This window comes from Camelus bactrianus, chromosome 4 (assembly GCF_048773025.1).
Source record: "Camelus bactrianus isolate YW-2024 breed Bactrian camel chromosome 4, ASM4877302v1, whole genome shotgun sequence".
NCBI classification, from domain to species: domain Eukaryota; kingdom Metazoa; phylum Chordata; class Mammalia; order Artiodactyla; family Camelidae; genus Camelus; species Camelus bactrianus.
Genome location: NC_133542.1, coordinates 34,027,977 through 34,053,245, shown reverse-complemented (window position 1 = coordinate 34,053,245; position 25,269 = coordinate 34,027,977). Strand labels below are relative to the sequence as shown.

At 33.2% G+C, this 25,269-nt stretch overlaps 1 protein-coding gene across 3 annotated transcripts in view; it reads right to left on the bottom strand.

The window, feature by feature from the left end:
* Window positions 1–25,269, bottom strand: part of ZNG1A (Zn regulated GTPase metalloprotein activator 1A) — a 39,111-nt gene that overhangs the window by 1,449 nt on the left and 12,393 nt on the right. For all 3 annotated transcript variants that reach the window (XM_010967903.3, XM_010967904.3, XM_074361656.1), the window contains 9 exons: window positions 24,441–24,478; window positions 19,586–19,632; window positions 17,795–17,881; window positions 14,919–14,963; window positions 9,995–10,051; window positions 6,846–6,897; window positions 2,645–2,713; window positions 2,474–2,539; window positions 48–177 (listed from right to left, as the gene is read on the bottom strand). In XM_010967903.3, the coding sequence (XP_010966205.2) occupies window positions 48–177; window positions 2,474–2,539; window positions 2,645–2,713; window positions 6,846–6,897; window positions 9,995–10,051; window positions 14,919–14,963; window positions 17,795–17,881; window positions 19,586–19,632; window positions 24,441–24,478 (591 nt within the window). The remainder of the gene's footprint in view (window positions 1–47; window positions 178–2,473; window positions 2,540–2,644; window positions 2,714–6,845; window positions 6,898–9,994; window positions 10,052–14,918; window positions 14,964–17,794; window positions 17,882–19,585; window positions 19,633–24,440; window positions 24,479–25,269) is intronic.

The window sequence follows — 25,269 nt, the reverse complement described above, 5'->3', positions numbered from 1 at the left end:
AATATATCTTTTACTTTGCTTCAGAAATTTAATTGCTTGTCACCTACCAATAAGAACCAATCGATTTGTTCTCTCAGTGTCGTCTTTCCAGCTCACTGGAGTCTCCTCCAGATCATACAGCTCATGGACACCTTGGACAATCACTTGCTGTGGTTTGTCTTTGATCGACACCAGCCCCTGCTCAGAGAATGACCAATTGGCCTCAGTTTGAATTTAAATGCAGAAATCGAGGATCAATGTTAATGGATTCATTATTCCTATTCTTTTTTAAAATACAAACTCATGAAGAAGATACTGTTAAAATTTACTTAATTTCAGTTATTTGTGCATCAAAGAGTTTCCTAAAGCCTCCAATTTTTACAAAGGTTGCTGTGCGCATGGATTTTTTTAAATGATTTACTATTTCCAATGATAAAGTTAATACACATACTAAGATGTTTATTCAGTGTTTTCACAACAAAAAAAATCAAAACAACAAATGATAAAACAAGTTATGTATCAAATTCAACTGCCTATTCTACTTTTAGGGATTTTATACTTGTTTCACAGTTTTAGTGGGAAAATGTGAGAAGTTAAATAATTTTGGTGATAATTTGTTTTTGAATAGGTTGCAATAAATGGAGTAGATAATAATGAAAAAAGGAAAAGAAAAACATTTACCTGAATAAAATTTGTTTTATATTGATTTGCAGAAATAAGGAACAAATTATCTGACAAACTAGCTCCTATTGGAATGAAATAATTTCTCTGAAATAATGTTTGTTATATATATTATAAAAATAATACATACATTGAAAAATAGTAAGAGACACATCTCTGTCATTTCTACCACACAATTTTTGTGTATTTTTGGTGTATTCACGTATTTTGGGTGAATGTTCTTCTAGTTTTCTTTTCTCATGCCGAGTTTTGTCCTCAGCTTTTTAAATTTGAGTTTTAACATGAAATAACAAACTCCTCAGAAAGAATTACCTAAGCATCAATTTTATATTTGTATAAAGACTTTAGTTAACAACAAGGTCCTGCTGTATAGCACAGGAAACTATACTTAATAGCTTGTATAACCTATAATGAAAAAGAATATATAGCTGAATCACTATGCTGTACACCAGAAACTAACACAGCATTGACTATACTTCAATAAACAAAAACAAAACAAAATTTTTCAAGTCTTATGAAAGATGAAAAAAAAACTTTGAAGTGTCAGCTGTTATTAAAGTTAACAATTTAAACATGTTCATTATTATAAGACTAATACTTTGCAACAGCGAAGAGAAGGAAGTCTATGAAGAGAAAGACCATGTTGCCTCAGATGCCCCAGTGTTGCTGTGATGAGCTGAAGGCCAAAAGAATATTCAAGGAGGAAAACTGCAGAAAACCTATCACATATCTAAGGACAAAATTCAAACTAGGATAGTGCAGGATGAGCCACTGAACTCTGTACAGAGAACTGCTGGTGGTGTTAGTATAAACACCCAAACGGCTGCTATTCTAGGTAACCACTCCACTTCAGTACTAGGGGACAAAAGCAGTCATAGAATGAAACATGATCTTTCAATTAAGATCACAGAATGCACATGAGGATACAGTCATAAAGCAGCAGGATCTGGCTTAGTTCTTTCTGGTGGGAATAATGTGGGCACAGACTGGGATTCACCTGTGTTGCTCTTCAGCACCAATCCCAGGTAGTGCTAGCACAGGAAGTAAAGAAATCTACACCTAGAAACTGTCATTCTAATGACCCAGGAAGTTGGCTGCTAACTGGAGAATCCAGTTAATAACAATAATGATAAAAAACAGTAATAATAAAACCTTTTGCACACTTCTGGAACCACAAGAGAAGACACACAAATGACTGCTGACTGGTTAAGCACACAGCCTAGAACACACTGCTCCCTGGGAAAAAAACACCTTTTGTGACATAAATACTCAAATGTCAAGAATATGAATGGGTTTCCAAACACAGCAAGAATTCTAGTCCTTTGTAACTTTGTTTCACAGTATAACAAATGTTTAGTGTTTGCTAAGTGCATCAAGAAGCGTAAGGTTCAGTTGCAGGAAGATTTCTATTATTCCTCTGTTAATGAAGCTCTCTCAGAAAAATCAACACGAGAAAATGTTCAGTTTTCTCTGACTGATCAAGCAGTGTGCCAAGGGGAGGAGAGCTTCAACAAGTTAAACTCACTGGCCAGATTACTGCTTGGAGCACCTGGGAGTAGAAAGCAGGGATCGCATTTCAAAGCACACAGGTTGTTTTAGCTGCAACATTCAGTGAAGCTGTGCAAATAAATCATGCTTTATGCAATGACTTCCAAAGCTTTTTTTCCAGCAATGGACATAAGGAAAAACGAAAACAGATAAAGGTCATTTGTACTAAAACTAGTGCTTGTGTTTAAAACTACATCTGATTTTATGAAACAGCCAAGAAAGGGAGTTTGTCCAAAAGTTTAAAACTGTAAGCTGTGTACCGCACCTTTAGTCGTATGACCTCCATGCAGTCGTCATCCCTGTTTCTCACATTCTTTTCCCACAGGAGATTCTGTATCAAGTGACATATTTTATTAAGATTTCAACTACTGCTAATAGGAACAGCTATGTGGCAAAACAACTGATAAATCATTAATCAGTTAAAAACTGCACTCACCTGAATATATACATTTAGACTTTCTTCCTTTGCATTTCCTGGTACTTCAAATGTGACTGTAACAATACTCTGTAAATCAAGAGATAATCAATAATGATTTTTATAGTAATATTCAACATATTTTTTAATTACAAGTTTTAAGATGAAAAGTAAGGAAACATTCATGGAAATTTATGTTGCCTTAACTATATTAAGTATATCCTTTTCATCATATTTGCTGATTTTTGGTATCTGCAACTCCATGTTCTATATTCTGTAAAGTTGATCAATGGTTAGTATTTACACAGAGAAACTCTTATGAAATGGTTCCCTCTTTAATACATTCTTTCCAGGATTCTCAGCACTAAAAAGGGAAGGTAACAAAGACAGTGTATCAACCATGTACTGAGGAAGGTACTTTTGCCTGGGTCACGTCATCTCACCTTCTCATTTCCTCATGACAACAATCCTGTGGAATAAAGGGAATTATTTCCATTTTATAAATTCAGGGAGATGAGGCCTAGAAAAAAATCAACTACCCAGAGCCAGGAATAATGTTCTCTAGGAAAAATAAACACAAATGAGAGATTCGGTTTATCTCTGACCAAACAAGTGCCAAGGGGAGAAAAGTTCCTAGAGATGAGAATAACATAATGTCACCTTTGGTTTCAGAAAGCTGATGGGTACTTGCAGGTTCATCATACTATACAAATTTTACGTTTGAAATTTTCTACTAAAAAGTTTTTTCTAATGCTCTAGCAAAAGAAATGTTAGGAAGATAGATATACTAAAATCAGCAAAATATTAAAAGCCATTGCAACTAGGTCATCTGCACAGGGTATTCACTTCAATATTCTCTCTACTTTTGTATATCTTTGAAAATGTATATATTAAATGTTAAAAATATACATACACATTAATTTGCACATACCCAAGGTCCACTCCTGGAGATGTGAAGGGTGGGGACCACTGAGGGTCCAATAGTTTTTAAAAAGCCACAAATGACTCTGATGTACACCCCGCAGCTTTTCATTCTTATAACAAATATTTACTGAGAACCTACCATATACCACATCCTGTGTTAAGCAATGAGGAATTTATATTTAGGAATTTATAGACTACCATAAGGGAAAAGCATTTCAACTCAAACTACAAGGCATTATAAATGCCACAATAGGGGTACATTCAGTATATTATGGGTGCAGAGACTGGCTTTTATAAAGGTTCTTGAAAGCAAATACTACATATTCTTCATCACCCAGAAGATAAGAATGTGATGTGCTTCAAGTTCATCTTTATGACTAACACTGAGTATCAAAAACAGTTGATTTTTCTCAAAAATCCTACCTCCAGGGACTGGTACTTCTCTTATTCACTCAATAAATAAGATGTATGTTTTCATGGGTTGGAAGAATATTGTTAAAATGTCCATATTACTGAAAGCAATTTACAGATTCTATGCAATCCCTAACAAAACACCTATGGCATTTTTCACAAAACTAGAACAAATAATCCTAAAATTTATATAGAACCACAAAAGACCCAAATAGCCAAATCTTGAGAAAGAAGAACAAAGATGGAGGTATCACACTGCCTGATTTCAAACTATAATATAAAGCTGTAGAAATCAAAACAGTATGGTATTGGCACAAAAACACACACACAGATCAACAAAACAGAATAAAGAGCCCAGAAATAAACCCACACTCATATGGTAAATTAATCTATGACAAAGGAGGCAAGAATATACAACAGGGAAAAGACAGTCTCTTCCATAAACAGTGCTGGGACAACAGGAGAGCTAGACGCAAAAGAATGTAACTAGACCATTTTCTCATGACATGCACAAAAATAAACTCCCAATGGATTAAAGACTTAAATGTAAGAACTGAAACTATAAAACTCCTAGAAGAAAACAGAGGCACTATGCTCTTTGACATAGGTCTCATCAGTATTTCTTTGGATCTGGCTCCTCAGGCAAGAGCAACAAAAGCAAAAATAAACAAATGAGACTACATCAAACTACACAGCTTTTGCACAGCAAAGGAAACCATCAACAAAACAAAAAGGCAACCTACTGAATGGGAGAAGATATTTGTAATTGATATGTCTGACACATGATTAATATCCAAAATACATTAAAAAGTCATACAACTCAACATCCAAAACAAAAACAAAAACAAAAACCCAACAACAACCCAAACTGATTGAAAACAGGCAGAAGACCTGAACAGACATTTTTCTAAGGAAGACATGAAGATGGCCAAAAGATACATGAAACATCACTAATCATCAAGGAAATGCAAATCAAAACCACAGTGAGATAATTACTTCACATCTGTCAGAATGACTATTCTCAAAAAAGACAATGAATAACAAGTGTTGGTGAAGATGTGGAGAAAAGGGAACCCTCATGCACTGTTGGTGGGAATGAAAATTAGTATAGCCACTATGGAAAACAGTATGGAGGTTCCTCAAAAAATTAAAAATAGAACTATCATACAATCCACCAATTCCACTTCTGGGTATTTATCCAAAGAAAATGAAAACACTAATTTGAAAAGATATATGCCCCTCGATGTTCAATGAAGCATCATTTATTTATAATAACCAAGATATGGAAGCCTATGTGTCTATCAATAGATGAATGGATAAAGAAGATATGTTTTTATGGCCGAGTAATATTCCATTGTGGACTTTCACAGTGGAATATTACTCAGCCATGAAAAGACTGAAATCTTGCCATTTGTGACAGCATGGTGGGCCTAGAAGGTATTATGCTAAGTAAAATAAATCAGACATAGAAAGAAAAATACCATATGATTTTACCTATATGTGGAATCTAAAAAGGAAAATAAATGAACAAACATAACAAAACAGAAACAGACTTAGGTAACAGAGAACAAACTGGTGGTTGCCAAAGGGGAAGGGGCAGGGGGATGAGCAAATAGGTGAAGGGGACTAAGAGGTACAAACTTTCAGTTGTAAAATAAATAAGACACAGGAGTGTAACCTACAGCATAGGGAATTTAGTTGACAATATTGCAGTAATTTTCTATGGTGACAGATGGTAACTAGCCTTATGGTGACCATTTTGTAATGTATAAAAATATTGAAATCACTATGTTCTACACCTAAAACTAATAATACTGTGTTCTATAATAATATTGTAGGTCAATTATACTTCAATGAAATAAGTAATATAGATAACTGAAGATGAATATTCTATTAAGATAGGTTTCTAAGAGAAAAATGCTACAAACATGGTAGTATAGCTCCCCCATAAATATGAGCCAGAATGAAGACAAATGAATATGATATGTTGGCCCTATTATAATTATAATTATAATAGGGCCAATCATTATAATCATTATAATTAATGATTCAAAAAATAAGTGATAGTTTCAAGATAGAGAAGAAAATGCTATACACACTGCTCACTCACATGCTCCCTTCTTCTATGTTTAAATGGAAGAAAGAAGTTACCCATAAGCTCTACCATCATGACTTGCTTAAAAGAAAGATGGGTACAGTGAAAATATACTTTCTTTGTTCCTAGCATCTTCAATGTTTACCTCAGGAATTATAGTTTTTAAAACACTTTAAGGAGTTCAAACTTACCGTGCTATCTGAAGCTGAAACTCAAAGTCAATTTTTATTAAATAAGCCATGGATGCTTATATCAGACTTTTAGTTAAAAAATAGGCTACATATAGGGGATTAAGAGGCTCAAACTCTTACGTATAAAATATGCTACAAAGACATATTGTACAACACATGGGGACTACAGCCAATATTTTACAATAACTATAAATGAAGTATAACCTTTAAAATCTGTGAATCACTATATTGTACACCTGTAACTTATATAATATTGTACATCAACTATACTTCAGTTTTAAAAAACAGGCTGCAAATAGAACCCCTAGGCTGTTTTTATGCAGTAATTCCCACCAGAAGAACTAATCAAAATATGTTGACTAACCTGTAGAATGGAAACGCTAAAAGGCATGATTTTCTAAGATTCTAAATAATTCTGGTTTGATGAATCCCTATTATGCATTAAGAAACCAGATTAGATGACCTCAAAAGCATTTAAATTCTAAAAACTCTCAAAGCAGTTCACAAATACTTTTTAAAAAACAATTCTAATAAGACAATCCTAAACAGAACCAATTTAGTTAAAGAGTTACCTTAAAAACATTTTAAAGATGTATTTTACCTGATCAAGGTGAGGTGGTGTTGCTGGCACATGTTGAAGTTTTTTCTGCAAACTAAGAATAACTGATTAGAAATTCAGAATTCAATACAATTCTGACTTAACCTTATATATTACTTCGAGAGACAAAGCTAACTAAGAAAGAGTTTCCACAACTGAATCTATTACATAGTACCACTTTTACATGCTGTTTACATAGTCTAGTGGAGAAACACTGGCAGATTGTTTAAACTTTTCTTAAAAATGTACATACATTCACATACATGCATATACACACAATACAGAGAAAAACTAATTTTTAGCAACACTATTTGGTGTGGTTATATATGTCAGTAGATTTCTTTTTATTTCCAATAACTCTAATACAGGCCTAGGAAAATATACATAAGCATTTTACAGTTGCTCAGAATTTCATCAAATCTCCCCTTGCTTCCTCATATGAAAATAATGCTGGAACATAAAGAAAGTTAGAAGGGTAAATATTTCCTTTATCAATGTTTTTCCTTGAACGTGTCTACCTTTGAAAAAACAAACAGTTTTCATAAATGGAAGCCTTCTATATAGTCAGTTACCAGTGGTTGAGAGAAAACAAAGTCAGAATCTTAAAAATACAATGTATGATCTGAAAAGAGCAAAAAGATCAATATGGCATAACAAACTATAACCATAACCACTGCAGCATACCTTTAGAGACTGATGGGGGTAGGTCAGGAGAAAGAAAAGGACTTAAAACCTTGCAGATGTTTTGCCTTGAAGAACAGTGAGGGGTAAATTAGTAACAGCAAGTGTAGGAAAGAGAAAAGACTTGTAGGAACTGTTGGAGCAAATGAGTCTCACTTGGGGGTCCTTGTAGGAAAGTGTCAAATTAAATCCCTCCCAGCTGGTTGCTCAGGAAAGGATTCTCTTGTTAAGCATCTAAGCACAGTGAAATGTTATGCAAAGGCCTTATGTGATTTCTAGCAGGGGCATCACATTCAATAGCTACTTCTTCCAGTGTCACTAATGCATTAGAGCTGTTCTTCAGCAAGTGTGGAATGAGATCACCTTAGAAAATGTTTGAAAAATTACATGTTCTTTCCCTATGTTCAACATTGAATGTTGTTGGACAATGACTACCTACAACTCCCACAGGGAAGAAGTTTTCCTCTACCCTCTTAAGTCCCTGCGTGGGTCTCAAAATTAGACTAACAAAAGATTAATAAGAGAAATTTATTTAATAACGGTTTTATTTGACAAAGGAGCCTTCATAGGGAAGTGAAGACCTAAAGAAACAGTTAAACCTGAGTGTGTTTATGCTAGATTGATGAAGAGTAGAAAGCCTTGGAAGGATATGATAGCACAGAGTATGAGCTGAGCATAGTAAACCAGAGGAAACTCAGCAAGGCTAGTGCTTTCAGATTCCTCTGTGTGTCCCTTTGTCTTCAGAGATAAGGACTTTCCTTTCCTCCAAGTATAGATAACATACCTCTCACGTAAGGGTTCTATGGCTCATTACATCAGAGGAAATAAGAGAAAATACTTGCAAATCATGTATCTGATGAGGGGTTAATACCTAGAATGTTTAAGAACACCTATAACTCAGCCACAACAACAACAAACAAATAATACAACTAAAGAATGGTAAAGTACTTGAATAGACATTTCTCCAAAGATAATACACAACTGGCCAAGAAGCAAATGAAAATCAGTATGGAATCATTAGAGAGATGCAAGTCAAAACCACAAAGAGCTATCACCTTACACTCAATGGGATAGTTACTACCAAAAACAACAGAAAATAACAAGTGTTGACAAAGATGTGGAAAAAATGGAACACTCGTGCACTGTTTGTGGGAATGTAAAATGGTGCAGCTGCTATGGAAAACAATATGGTGATTCCTCAACATACTAAAAATAGAACTACCAAATGATCCAGCAATCTCACTTCTGGGCATATATCCAAAATAAAGTAAGATCTCAAAGAAATATCTGCACATCCAACCCATGTTCAGGGCAGCATTATTCACAACAGCCAAGAGGTAGAAGTAACCCGAATGTCCATCAATAAATGAATAAATAAAAAGTGATGTGTACACACACACAGGAATATTACTTAGCCTTTAAAAAGGAAGAAAATCTTGTCACATGCTACAAAATGGATGCCTTGAGGACTAAGTGAAATAAGCCAGTCACAAGACAACTACTGTACAATTTCACTTATTTCAGGTATCTGAAGTAGTCAAATTCTTAGAAACAGATAATAGAATGGTGGTTATCAGGGGCTGCAGGGAGGGGAGAACAGGGAATTGTCATATAACAGGTACAGAGTTTCAGTTTTCTAAGATGAAAAGCTTCTATAGATAATGCCATTACAAACAATGTGGATATACTTAACACTTCTGAACTGAATACTTAAAAATGGTCCATAGAATGAACAATATCAAAAGTGAACCCTACTGTAAACTATGGACTTTGGCTGATAATAATGTGTCCATGTTGGTTCATTGATTGTACCAAATATGCCACACTGATGAGGGATGCTGAAGGCAGGGGAGTATGTATATGTGGGTGGTGAGGGCTATGTCGGAACTCTTGTCTCTTCTGCTCAATTCTGTTGTAAACCTGAAACTAATCTAAAAAAATAAAGTCTACTAAAAAATAAATAAATAAATATTTTTTAAAAAGAGTCATCTAGGAAAAAAAAAAGGTTAAGGATCATTATAAAAAAAATACTGATGTCCAGAGAAGAAAGATTCACTCTTTCCCTTATGAAAAGGATTCCCTCTGGGGAAGGAGGCAGGAAACTGATCCATCACTATGAGGAAAGCAGTTATCTGTGGGAACACCCCAAACTAAAATTTTCTATGTATTTCATGCATTTTCTCATAGAAAGAAAGTATTACACACAGCAGTTGGTAAGGAAATATTAATGATTAGTCTCTAAAGTTAACTACCATTTACATTATAATTTCTGTAGGAAAATGCATGTGATTTCCAAACATCCAGTTAGCAGTATCTTCAAGAATATAAAAATTAGGAATGGTCTTGTATGCCAGAGGAATGACAGGAAGCATAAATCAAAAGTGCAAGTCTGTAAATCACTCCTGTAACTCCTGTAACTGTGGAATGAAATGTGCATTACAATAAAAGTGTCCAAAATACAGGAAACATACCTTACTCCAGAGAGACTGTCAAAGGCATGAAGATCTAATACATTCGAGAGATCAACTCTGAAAGGAAGAAAACCAAACAGTGTGAAATTCTGTGAAATATATTCAATTAACAAAGAAAAAAAATCTCTATTTTGCCAGAAATGTAGACATAAAGGTTGATCCATATATACTATTTTAGGAAACACAGAAAAATGACAAGCAAGGAAAAAAAGCTGTTGTAAATTTTTTTTTATAGAATTTACACTTAAAATTTTAAAAACTGTATGAATCATATATGACCAATGCAGGAAGTTACTTGGTTATTGCTTCAATAAACTATAGTTTTTTGTTTGATTTTACTTTCAACTATCTTTTCAATCTTGAAAATTTGAGCTTTTTGAATACATTTTTATAGCAAAAAATAAAATCAATTAAAGAACTGAAACTTTTCAAAAGCAGCAGCAGTTTATTACTCAAAAGATGAAGTGAGGTAAAATGAACAAATGGAAATACCATAGTAGTATAGGTACAATGTCTCTGGAATTTCTTTCATTCCACCTCCCCCCTTTCATGACATAACAGGTAATATCATAAGAATATGAGGAGTCAAATAACCAATGTATAAATAGTCACTCTAGGACCGTTATCTACAGCCAAAGGATGTGATTTGATTTTATTTCCTTCAGATGGGGTTGCACAGAGACTGAAACTTCCCAGTTAGTGCTCTATCTGAATAAACGTTATTCCTTAGAATTATTTACCGGTAATTAAGCCTTATTAGGAAAGCTGTTATTGAAGTTAGAAGAGAGTATCATATCAAAACTTAAGTTTGGTTTAAATACATAAAAGTAAATTTATAAAAACTAGCGACCCAGTTCCAATTTTTATGTCAGGCTATAAAATAGTAAAAGACAGTCACTTCTCCATATCAAAGCTACAATGAAGGAATGTTTACAGAAAACAACAACAGCAAAGTTTCAAAATTAGACTCCAGGAAATTGCCAAACATTGAATAAATTTTCTCACAAAGAAAACAAAACTTTGTCAAATTCAAAAATTTTTTAAATATGAAAACACGTAAGCTAAGCCACCCCCTTTAACTTAGGTCTGACCAGCTGGGCCCGCTTTGTTCATTCTCAATAGTCTGCATATATTCGTACTTTTAGCAACAATACTCTGTTAGATTAAGAACATTTATCCTGGCACAAGGCAGGCAAATTCCCGTCTTATTAAAAGAAGAACACTCCAGAGTTCTATGTTAATAGACTGTAACAACATTTCAAATTCTGGACATTCTAGATGAGCAGAATTAGGAAAATAATCAAGCAAAGAAGTAAATGTTCCATGACGAAATTTTTGAATATCAATTTACCTATGAGACCAAAGCCTTAACACTAAACATACTTCCTTTTTCACCATTACAGTTGAGCAAATATTTATACTGACAGGTGACAAATGAATGAAGGTTTCCACCAAGTTCATCATCTTTACTTTAAGAAATAGCTTAAAGTTTAAAAAGTTTCACATGCCAACTGTGTGAATACCAAAAGATAGTTCTGAAACACAAGAATCTAAATTGACTAAAGTTTTCACTGCAACAGTGTCCTTGAGAATATTTATCATAGATTTAGAAATAATTCTGCTTTATACCCAGATTCTTTTGATAATTCCAAAATAGACAAGATCAACAATAGATCTGTACAGATTAAATTCTACAGAGAATATTAAAATATCAAAGTTCTCTCATTGTATCTCACCAGATTCTCAATGGAGAGGAAAAGAGGAAAAAGTCTAAGGTTCCAGATGAAAGTTGCTATGGATTTTCCCCAAATCTAGTGCCACCATGAAAAATAAATTCCTTCACTCATTCAAGGCATATGACTAGAAGACTAATTTCCATGGCATCCAATTTCATTTAATTTCCACCTTCAGAGATAAAAACATCAGATCTTTTCCAAAACATTAATACAGATATTAATAAAACAAATTAATACATAAGATAAATTAATAAATAAAAATAAAAAGGCTATTACTATCATGTAAACACTGAATGGCAGAATGAAGCAAACAGAGGGGGAAGAAAAAAGTTCCAAAGTTCATCTTTTCACCTCATCTCTTGAACTATCTGTGCCAGGAGTACCTAGTTCTTCTCCTTATGCAGAGCTTTCAATTTTCTCTAGGTCTAAAGACTGCTTTAAGTAGCCTAAGACCAGGGACAGGAGAATGATAAAGGAAGACGGCTCTGGCTGTCTAAGAGGAAGGGAGTTCAGCTCTTACTCCAGGGATATAGTCATGTTTTCAAAGTTCAGTTAGTCTCAGAAACTGGGACCTCCAGACAACCCAGATCTATGAGTTGTTGATACCATCCAAAACTAAGTCTTGAACTCCAGAGCTAAATTTCCAAATGCCTTCCCCAGTGGCATCTCAAACTCAATGTTTACAAAACTGAACTAATCCCCTTTACCAAACCCACTGCTATCACCAGCCTACCCCAAATTGCTCTTCCTTCCTGTATTTCCTAGCTTGGAGAATAACACCATACTCAATCCATCTCCCAAGAGTCATACTGCTTGTAAAATCCTTCATTAATTCCTTGCTGCCTACAGACGAAAATCCAAAGTATGTGTCATGGCACTCAAGACTCTCTGTGGAAAGTTCTCCATCTCTACAGTCATACCTCTTTTTCTCTCCACAACATAATGCAATGCATTCTAGCCATTCTAAAATATTCACAGGTTTCTGGAATACAAAATCTTCCTTATGCCTGGAAAGCCACTGCTACTCTTGTCCACCTGGAAAACTCCTATTCATTCTTTAAGACTAAGGTCAATGATCAACTTCGCAGTCAAAATTTTCTGACTCCTCACCAAGAAGAGTTGAAGAGTTGTTCCTCTATCTTTCTGTTCTTATAGGATCCTGTGAATTTAATATCCCTATTAAATTAATACTATTTAATAAATTACTTTTGCTATTTTCTCATCTCTTCCAAATGACTAATCTCTGTAAAGGCAGCATTTTTATGTAATATATTGCTTAAATCCTCAACATGCCATGAAATGCCTAGCAACGAGTGGAATGCTCAATAAACTGCGAATTGATTAACTTATTATTGATCAACTGGACTTTGGGTTTCCTCTGTTCAGTCCACCTAAATCTCCAAGATTAAAAAAGAAGTCTGGAAAGGATAAGAATGGCACTTCTAATCTTCCACTCCTACTTTTGAAGTCCATTAGAACTTCCTTTTGCCTCCAAATCAACTTAAGTCTAACCAATAAGACAATACATCATTCTCATTCCATAAATATTCAAGGTAAGCCTTTTCTGTATATGTTTATTGCAGTTTTATGATTGTCAGTTTTAGTACTGTAAATGCTGCCATCCATAAAATGCTTAAGGTATTAAAAAAAAATTTTAAGTACTATTTCAGAAATGCACTGGAAAACACCAGACACTGAAGAAACAGAATAAAAAAGGAGATATTATTCACTTATTTATTCATCCATTTGAAGTAACAAAATTTAATCACTGCATGTTTTTCTGTAATTAATAGACTAAATATTAGAAATGTTATATAAACATCAGAATTGTTACCAAATAAACTATTCAAGATGAAACCTTTATGCAGGACATAAAGGTCCAAAATGATAATCAACAAAAAGAAAAATTAAGCAAGATAAATCCTGGAGCCTTTAAAAATTTGATTTACAATGTTCGTAAATACAAACCAAATAAATGCTATTACAACATAACCACAGCTATTTATGGACCTGATTTTTAAAAACGTTATTTAAGCATTATGTGGTTGTCTGTGTGCCATTTTATAAAGAGGAGAAGTTTTAAAGAGAAAGAAAATGGTAAAATGCAACAGGAGGAAGACAGATACTGAGGAAAGGCGCATGGTATGAGTTAGGTTATCAGAGATTTTCTACTTTGGAATTTGAAATGCAGGGAGCACATGTGGTGTATGCTTGTAGAAGACTTAACACTAAGGGCATTCTTCTGCTACCTCGCCAGCAGATGAGTGGCTTCTGAGAATGCATACCAAATTAATTCCCCAGCTGCTCACATGCATATAAGCAGCTGCTGCTGTTACTGCCTAACACTTAGGGAAGTCTGTCAGCACCTCTAATCTCTACCACAGCAGACAAGCCACTCAACTAAGGCCTCTGCAGGACTTCCAAGGAAAGAATCTCTGAATTAAGAACTGGGTGGCACTGGACTGCCAGCTGTGAGCCTCAGAGCTGCTGGCTGCAAGTTGCTGGGTCCACAGCTGCTGAGCCATTCTCGCTAAAAAATGAGCTTAACAGAATGCCCCTGTACAGAAATTTTCTGAAATAGTGATAGCACTCAATGCAAAATAGAGTTCAATCTACAGAAATCCATTTTACAGAGGTTTTAAGAACATCTCTAGTTTATAAAGTAATGTGTATCTGTATGAACAGAATTTTAAAAAGATAAGAACCTATAGGAAATCAAAATCAAAATTTTAAAACGAATGCATCAGGAACTTCAAGCTAAAGGTTCCATGTATTTTTATAAGACAGTTTATTTTTGTAACTATGAAACACTAAGAATATTTTTAAAATATTAAAAAGCCATTTACATACCTTACATTAAGATAAGATTCCTATTAGTATACCTTTTCAGATTTCTATACTAGTTACTTCCTTGAGTGGTTCAAAGTCCTATGTCTTCTTCCTCATTAAAGCAAAAGCACAGGTATATAGAATAATCATGGCTCTGTAGTCTGAGTTACAAGAAGGAGAAGCAAATATATTAACTAAATATGCCAAAGTAATTTACAAAGGGCATTTGAAACATTTTTGGCCTCATTTTTTAAAATGCACACCCCTATATTATAATCAAACATACTTATCAATTACTTACTATTTATTATTAACTAAAGTTATATATTGTTAATATTAGCCATGGCTTTGAAAAGTACCTTGATCTTTGTGCTTCTAAAATTTTTCCCAGTCCATTTATTGATCTGAAATAAATATAAAAATGAAGAAAGTAAAAAAGTAAATGTTAACTTTTTTAAAAAGCATGCCATCACATTATTTCTAAAACATGAAGCAGGTATATACAAACACATCTAGAGCTAGAGGAAAACAACAGAAAAGCAAATTTATATTTCTTTATAGTTTAAATAGTCTTTTCCTTCTAATTATAAATCAGGTATATTCCACTTATGCATTAAAACATGATATGCAAAAATCTACTGCACAACTTACAGACTAGGGGCTACTTTGTGATTTATAAAAAGATCCTTCACTTTAGAAAAAATGATTAATAAATAGCCAATAATTCTACTGTTCTTTAAATGAGTAGATAAATCAAAATTTTAACTGACACCTGATCTTCCTCCACACACATTGTGGAAATGGCTATACACATACTAGAAATAAAAACTTAGTTACGAGTGGCTTTGACTCCAGGTTGTCCTCAGTATTCAATCACATATCCAGTTTTTGTGGGGTTTTCGTTTGTTTGTTCTTTTGTTTTTTGATAGAATAACTGCTTCAGTTCCCTAGCTAGGATCTCTACCTACTCTACTGGTCCTCTCCTTCCTGATACTATGGTAATGAAATATGGCTCCCTTTGTATGGAGCCAAAAATACTTGTTAAATCCTTTTTAATATACTGTACATCTTTTCAATTTACATCATCATTTCCATTGACTTTAGGGTTACTTGCTGAAGATATCTGCTATTTGTTCAAGTTTTTTCTCATGGGTAAGGCTTCCCAAACAATGATTCTGAGACAAGTCTCTCTAATAATTCACAAAACTCTTAATCTTCTCTTTTGAATATACTCTATAATCTGATGGCTATTTCTTCTCATGTGTTTACCTTCTTCCAACTCCCCAAATCTAATTCTGAGTCAGTCTCAAGTCTGATGTACAATGGAGGGTAAAAAGCCAAAACGGTCTGTAATTTATCAAAGTGCTTTGTCAAATTCTTTCCTGGTATTGCTGAACAGTACTGGCTGGCCACAAACTGGCTATGTCAATACTGCTCAAGTTAGAGATTCAGCTTATATAGTCAATATGAGGATAGAAAAGCCCAGTAGTTACAATTTCTCCTTTTATGCCAAAAATGCTTGTGACATAGATTACATTCTCATTTCTAGTAATCACAATGATGCAGAGGATTTTGAAGAGAAACAAAATTTAGGAGACCAGTGTCAAGAGAGGGTAAAAGAAGTAATCTCCATCTACCACTTTTATCTGTCTAGACTTCTCAAAAATATCAACCATATTTTATTTCTTTCATTTTTTTATTCAATGTAACCTGAAATTACTACATAAACTAAGAATAAATCTACAATCTAATAATAACAATAATAGCTAACAGAGCACTTACTATGTGTCAGGGACTGTACGAAGTTTACCAACACCATCTCATATAATACTCAAACCAAACGCAGATTTCAAAGTCCATGATCTTAAGCATCACACAACACTGTGCAATACTACCTTATCTTCTACATGGAGATATTTTTACAGTTTTTCATAGTAAAGTCTGAGAGGATATTACTATTAAAATAAGATTAAATATGCAGAAAACATGAATTCCTTCCTCTGCAATTATTAATCATTGCAGCCAAAATCCTAATCAGCCTTACCTTTACTGATTCAATCTATAATATATATGAACTGATACTGATCGACTCAAAATCTGATGTCAGCAGATTGTACCCATTGAAGATGACCAATAATATAAGCTATCGAATAGTCCTTTGTAGACAGCATTTATAAGTTTAGGTCCTACAAGACAATTAAAAGTCCCTGAACTTTAACCTCATTTGAAAAGTCCAAATGATTGTTGAATCTTTTAACACATAACTGAGTACCATTCACAGATACTGATTCAAGACATTAAAGTTAGCTAGAAGACAAGCACAGTGAACTGATAGTTAAGGAAGACCCAAAGTCAATGAGGGTTCAGGGAAAAGTGAAACAAACCACCTGAGTTAGGGAAGACTTCGCAGGAGGGAGGGAAAAAGAGGTGGGGGGAGGGCGAAGGCATGAGTTCTAGAGAACGGATAAAATAGCTTTTTAACAAAAAAAAAAAAAAAGAAAGGAAGAAAAATACAGACAATGAAGGAATTCAAGGATTGACAGATTAAGAGTGAGAACACATTTAAGGGAAGATATATCCATGGGAAATTAAATAAATTGTTCCAGGTAAAATTGGGAACTTCATGTAGGGGAACAGCCAAAGAGAAGACAGGAAAAGGAAGACGGAGTCAGAAGACCCTGAATATCAGTCCATGAACTTTGAATTATAGTTGACCCTTGAACAACTCAGGGCCACCAACACCCACTGCAGTCGAAAATCCTCATACTGCTATCTCTGCCTCAAAAAACAAAGGAATTGATAAATCACTCACCCAAGGACAGGAAGCTGAAAGAGTCTGGATAGAATCAGGACTCACAACCTAATTCACTTTATTCCACATATTGTGATCTCTAATCGAACACAAACTTTTCCCCATACTTAATTTAAAGATCTGTAAAATGAAAATACAGATACTATGCTTAATGGGAAAAAAATACACATATAAGTGGACCTGGGCAGTTCAAACCTTGTGTTGTTCAAGGGTCAACTGTATATTCCGAAAGCAGTGGGGAATAATTTTATATATTACTATTTATATAATAATTAGGTAACAACAATATATGTGATTTCTTAATGACACTTGAAGCAAGTCAACATTGAACTTAAAAGTTTCTACAAGGTAGTCATGATAAAAATATTTTATATAGTACATTTTGAATTTGTATGAACTTAACACACATTTCTAATTTTGTACCTAATAGTTGTTCTTAATTTGTTTAAATCCTCTTCTGAAACCAAGTCTGTTTTATTGATGATGATGATATCAGCCAAAGCAACTTGCCTAAATTAGCAAAGAACAGATGTCAAAAAAGAAATGTTACGAAATTTAAAATAGAAACATCTCCTTCAGATCAATTAGCAGTTAAGAAGTATACAGTCCTCTATATATAATGATCCAATTTACTCCTAATCTACTTCTCATCCTTCAAATAGTACAGGATGAATTGTATTCATCACTATATAAGTTCAGATTTCACATTATTCATTCAAAAATATTTACTAAGTGCTCTTACTTGCTATTTTGAAACTACAAAGATAAGCCTCAAAAAATTTATAGTCAAAGATATTTTACAATTAAGATGATTTTTAACTCATTATTTTCTTTGTAAATAAATGTATAAAATCCAGACATCCAATATGGTAGGAACAAGGACATTCTACTTACTATAATATTCCATGTAATAGTCACCATAATTTTCAAAGAAATACAGAGAACAAGTTCACTTAACATTAATACTATACTAAACAGTTTTTTTTAATTACACTTCAGAAGATATAGCAAGATCTTGAACAATCTTTTTCTTCACCGAATATATATTTTCTCTGTAAAATAGATACACTACAGAAATTCAAGTTAAAGAACCCAGTTGGCAGGATACTGGATAACAAAACACCTTATTATAATTGGACATTCTATTTTCTATTAACAGGAGTAGTAAAGCTGTGGATTCTTTAAATTGTCCTCAATTCCCCAGGAAAGTTTAATCACTAGACTATTTGTTCCTAATCCTAGTTTTATGTTACCTGAAGGTACAGATGATTATTTCAAAGAACACAACCAACTTCTCAAAAATAAGTTAATGTTAATTCATTGAAAAGCAGATTTCAACAGTATGATTGAATGTGCACATCTCAAAATATAAACGGTTGCAATCTTTAAATTGGGGGTATTCTATATTTAACGTTATTTGGGCTTTTATAACTTTCTATTTGGCTGATTTACATTTTCTACAATAAACACATTTTAATAAGGAAAAAAGTTACAAAAATATTTAGGTTCAGTCTAGTGTGAATCAGAACTATATGCCAAATGCATTGTTTAGGCAGGATTACAAAACAACTGAGTCCCACACTCCAAAAATGACAGGAAATCAACTATGTCTGCAGTCTATTACTTATGTCAGGATCATCAGGAGCAAATCAGTGTGGGACTCCCTTTTAAACCCAGTAGCATGTTTAGTAACTATCTCAAAACCTTTTTCCCATTAGCAAGAATATGCTTAAGGTAGCCAGACTAATTTAAATATTCCAAAGCCCAAAGAACAATTAAGAACAAAAAGGTATTTAAACAAAAAATGTTCTAAATGCCAAATTGCAACAAATGTGTTTATCTGTTGTTCTGAATAACAGTGATCCTTTGAATCAAATGAATTATTGTTAAAGAAGGCAGCAAGGGAGCCAACTCTTTTTTAATAATCATCTTTAATCCCAAAGAAAGTATGAGAATAATAAAATATTTTTTAAATGTTAACATTTTCCAAGTTCCCCACAAGGAATGCCTGTGCCCAGCACTCACCTGTGCTATAATATCGTTTTAAATAAAATTTTAGTTATCAGACCGTTACAAATAGTTACCAATTCAAATACAGAAAAAAAAATTTCCTTTGACTGTTTTTATACTTCTCAGTTTGCTTTGGTTTTCATATTAATAATTTTCTTTTTCCAAGTAGCCAGTAATCAGTATACACTTTAAATAAATGAATACCTAGAAGCTTCATTGATAAGTCCATCAGGTTTTTCTTCTGCTAAATGCTAAACAAAAGCAAAGTTTGAAAAAAAAAATTACTGTGATGTAACACAAAACCTAATGTCAACACAAAGGATTTTACTTTAGAGACTCCTTTCTTGCCTCTAATAAAAACTTCAACAAGTTCTATTACTAAATACACAAATTCAGAACTAACGTTTCTGTCTGAAAGTGCTACCTTCCTCATTGGTAGTTTTTTCCCTACAGTGAACCTGTGGGGGTTTTTGAGGAGAGAGTGGGGCACGAGGGCTAACCACCTCTTTTTCTTAAAAGGAAAACCTTCCAGATTTAAATAATGTCATAAAAACATAGAACATTATAGTTCAGACTTCAGGCATTTTCCTTTTTATAAAACTGTCTGTATTCTAGATATTCATTATTACTTTAAAAAAAGAGAGAGAGATAACCACTGAAATTATACTTTCTTAAAAGCTAATAGACTTCCCCCCATTCCTGTCCTTACACTGCACTCCCCATCCCAAAACCACATACAGTATGAACTCAGTACTGAGCCCTTTTAATTCCCTGGAAACAAATTAGCTGTGGGAAGGACACAGCCCCATATCTAGCCTAAAAGTAGGTTTTTAATTTTGAAACTTACACTTGAATGATTCGGCCTCTCAGTGCTGACCTCGCCAGAGTCAAGCTAGCTCCAAAAAAATACTGACTTTGACTTAGAAGCCCAAGAGGTAATTTTGATCTCTCTGGAAGCATTTATTATTTTTCCATAATCCTAGCTATGTCCCTAAAGTCATCAATGCCATAAGGTTCTTCTCTGAAAAATGTTTCACTGTCATTACCTTACCCTCAGTATATGTTCCCTGTCACAACAAAGAGCTGCCTACTGAGGTTAGAGGCAATTCAATTAATTAATACTTCCAGTATTTAAATCAAACTCCACAAGTTATTAAATCCTTTTACACATATTATCTCATTTAGCCTTCATAACAATTATAGGATATGGTTATTCTCATTTTATAAAAGAAGAAACTATATCTAACACTGTCACCATCACAGAATATCTTATTATAGGGTTATTTTTCAAAAACTGAAAATGTGCTCAGTAGAAGTAAACATAATTTTTAAATCTTTGTGAAAGCTTTTTATGTCATATAAAATCAGTCTCACAGACACTGTTACACAAATGTTAATAACTGCATAAGAGTATATGCATAAAGATTACCTAAAAAATTAAATTCAAAATTACTTCTTCAATCCAGTTTCACAATTTATGGGAAGGTAGATCATTAAGGTATTCAGATAGCTTGGAACCTAAGAGCAAGTTATAATTTTATTCAATAGTCTTGGTAAAATCTACAGAGAAAAACTTTTCTTCTTCTAAAAGTGCACCAAATTCTTTTTTTGGGGAAACTAGCCTAAGCTAAAACTACAGCAATGATGTGCTGCTTTCCACTTTAGGTACAACCCTATAAATTCAACTGCAGACCCACTATGAAATTACAGAAGTCACAGAACTTGAAGAATACTGTATCAAAACCTGTTTTTTGTCAAAAGACCGAGTTTATTATGTTTGCTAATAATTGTTGGCCTCAGGCTATAACAAATCCTATTATTAGGTCCTCTAGGGAATAAGAGCTATTACCATCCCAGGAATAGCACCTGGCATCCAGGATCAACAAATATTTGTTGAATTCTTGTTAACATGCCCTGTTTGTTGACATAGATACATGGATGCTGTTATTTGAAAAATTTTACATAATATGCAGCAACAAATCCCCTTCTATTCCATAGTAAATCTGTTTAATAGAGGCAAGGCATCTATTTTTTTTAGCAAGGCATCTGTCTCTGGATGATTTTATAATACTGAAGTTCTTTTAAAAATTGGAAATATTTTCAAAATATCCTATTTTTGACATTTTGGAAGATTTATTTATACATCAATTTGGGGGTTTATGGCTATGAGCTGGAGGAATATAAAAAAGATATGGCAAGAAAATCAGAAATCTGGTTTTGAATTTCCATACCCAAACGTAACTAATAAAATAGCAGTTTCACAAAGTAACTCGTGTTTTTAATGCATTTCTTCAGAAGATTAGAAATCTTCACTCAGAGCTAACGGGGATGAACTAACGTTTTACTACCTCCAGGCAGCCAAGAAGTAGTGATACTCCTTCTACTATATTTGAATATAAAAATCTGTTAAAATCTCCCCAAATAAAAACCTGCCAACAGGTACAACTCTATTAAGAATATATGTAATAATCACATGAAAAAGCAAAAGAGCTAAATGCCTCTGTTCTTTGCACACATGAAGGCTATACAAACATAAAGAAATAATACGTGCTAACATTTATTTTCTCTGGATATCAGCCCAACATTTCCCTTATGCAACTTCTTACCTTCCCAAGTCACATTCTGCAAAAAGACTAAAACCAATGTTTGCTCTTCAAAAGGTCATTCTCCAATAACAAATTATACATTATTGGTCATTAAGTCAGATGACTTCCATTTACAAAGCTAAAAAATGGAAATTATGACATTCTATTCTACTTTTACAAGCAAGGAAGAAAAATTTTTGCAAAATTTTTTTCAAAATATTTTATATTTATGTGTGTGTTTGTGTGTATCCCCAACAGATTTCACATCTCTGCTTAGACCCTGTGGCTTTTACTTATATGTCAAAAAAGGCAAAAAAAAAAATTTGGTACTAAATAATCCAACATATCAAAGACGTTAAGATTCAACCCTCTAACTCAGCATACCATAAGAAAAAAAGATCTTTTGAAATAACACCAGTAAGAGCTATTTATAAGCCGTCCTTTTCTACAGAAATAGAAACAAGCTGGATCGAAAGAAAGAAAAAACACCGTTGTTGACCAAAGTGGAAATAAACCTAGTGCGAAAGTTGTCAGATGAGATCAAAAAAAAAAAAAAAAAAAAAAAAAAAAGCAGCAATTTCTTTCCAATGGATTGGTTATAGATCTAACGCTATTTTAGCTTTAAAAAAAGATTATTGCATAATGTCAGTCTATTTATTTTTCTGGTCTTTCCAAGGCAAACTGTTTTCTGACTGAATTGTTTCAACAGCTTGTGCAATATAACAGAAGAACCAAAAAGAAACCTCTGACTTGACCTTTTCTGTGTAACTTCATTCATTGATTCTATTGCATTAAACGCTGTCACATTTGTAGAACTGAAAAGAACAATGTCAGTAGTCTGGGTGTCAAGTCCTGAGAATAGAGAGCTGTCATTTGAAGTTGTCCAATTCCTTGCCCATGATTAAAAAATGAATATTTCAGATCAATGGGTGACAATACCATTAGAGTGATAGCCCATGATATCAATTACCACTTCAGTTTCAATTTGGCTGGCTGGCCACAGGGTACCATTTCTCAGCTTTACTTGTGATGGGCTGGCTCTGTGAAGCATGACACCCTTAAATTGCTGCCCATTATCCAAGTGTCATTACTTGTACTGCCTCAGAATTCTCTGAATCACAAGCAGCTACTGAGGTCAAGCTTTGCAACCAGAGGAATTGGACAAGTTGGCGAATTCTTTATATAAAGGAAAAGTTATTTATCTGGCACCTGACTTAGAAAATCTAAAGTTTCCATTATCCTGACAGTAATGTCAGTTTTGTGTAGGTATATTGATTTAATAATTTAAGAGGTTTCATCAAGGTGGCAGGGGGTTAAACGCTTACTGTGTTTGCATTATTCAGAATGTTGCTTTGGTTTTTTTTTTGTGGGGGGGTGCTCTACCACATTGACAATAGATTCTATTTAACTCCTCTCCACAAATATAAATTTACGTATAAATTTATTCCCATAATCATAAATACATAGTTTGATTTGCTGTATGGCACTTTATCAAAACCACAAAATATCCTATCTATCCTGTAGCTACCCCAAATTTGGTAATAAATTTATATAGAAGATGGATTCAAACATACCCTGTAAAAAACACTCAGAATAAAGAATTCGACTTTTTTTTTTTTTTTTTTGCTTTCTCTGTAAATATTTTGCTAGAAATATCATGATTTCAGCTTCTCAGTAAGACAGTAATATTTGGGCTCATCCTTTGATTCTTAAGACACTATTAACAAATGTGGACTTTAAAATCTAAAAAGGAATTATCTCCAAAACTTAAATTAGGGTGGTCTATCTGTGAGGAAACCAAAGGGCCAAAGAAGGGGTATTAGTAACCATTTGACAAGCCTGCCATCCTAACTGTATTACTCTATGTAGCAAGATGCTTTTAAAAATCTTACTAAGTACATTTTATAAATTGAAGTTCATTTAAATGCATTTGAGGACCTTGATAGTTACAAAAACAGTCACAGCAAGATGTCTTTTAAAGGAGAGTCTCTCTTTCCTAAATCTATATATAAATCCTGATTTCTTCAAAATAAGATAAAGGAGTGTTTTTTTTAAACTCAATTATCTCTAGCTTGTGTCTTACAGCAGTTTTAATAAGAAAAATTAACTCTCGTATGCTTTATCAAGCTCAATTTCATCTATCAAACAGAAAAACTTATTGATATTAGGGCCGAATCCTTATGAAGGGTTACACATACCCAAACTTTACCCTGTATTACTCTTATTACAAAATACTACACTTCCAATTATTATTGCATTAAACAAGAGTAGCAGAAATAAATATTTAAACTAAAACACAAAATAATAATTAAAAGACACACAAATTTCATTGATTGTTCAGGATACTTTAAAAAAAACTGTTTTTGTTAAGGAATATTTCAAATGGACACAAATGTAGAAAAACTAATATAATCAATCTCCGTATACCCAGTTCTGAACAAATACTTAGAACTCACAGCAATCTTTCAACTTACTTTTAGTCCATATTTTGAATCCACAACAGTTATGATACCTAAAAAGGAATTAATCTTTTCATCATCTTTATACTTGAGAATGAAAATCAAAACTAATCTCAGTTCACAAATGTCACTCTATAAAATACTGTTTTTTCTCTTGCCAACACTGCAATTTAATTCAATTCCATTAATAAGTAGATGCATTTCAAATACGTACTTACGCCTAGTGCTATTTCAAGGCACTAGACAGGATATAATAAAAACAAATTTTTCAAATTAAATAAACAAATAAAAAAGAAAATAAGATTTCTCTGGCCCTTAAAAAGCTTACAATTCAAAATATGAGAGATAAATTACATAATATAAAGTGGAGCATGATCAATTACACAAGATAGCTTATTTCTAATTTATTTTCACATAATCAAAATTGAAACATTTCTCAAATTATTACGTAACAAATCTGAGGCATCTTAGAATATCTTATTCCTAATATCTCTAATCAAATCTACCTCACACAACTGTTTTACATAATATGTACCTAAGTTTCCAAATGATCAATTTAGTTTGGCAATGTCTGAATTTAAATGCTAAATAGTTTTTTCAAAGGATAACAGCAGAATGAGTTTAGTGATGCCTCAGGAAGTCAACCAGCTACATATCATATATATTAGGGTCAAATGATGCAAATTCTTATCTTCAAGGGAAAATAAAAGCAGAAATATGACCTTCATGCTATATATGTTACTTAGAATAAAAAGCTCTAACATACACTTAAGTGCATAAATTAAACAACAGAGAATATAGGAAATCTACATAGTATTTTAAAAGGAAAACTTTACTGGGAGCA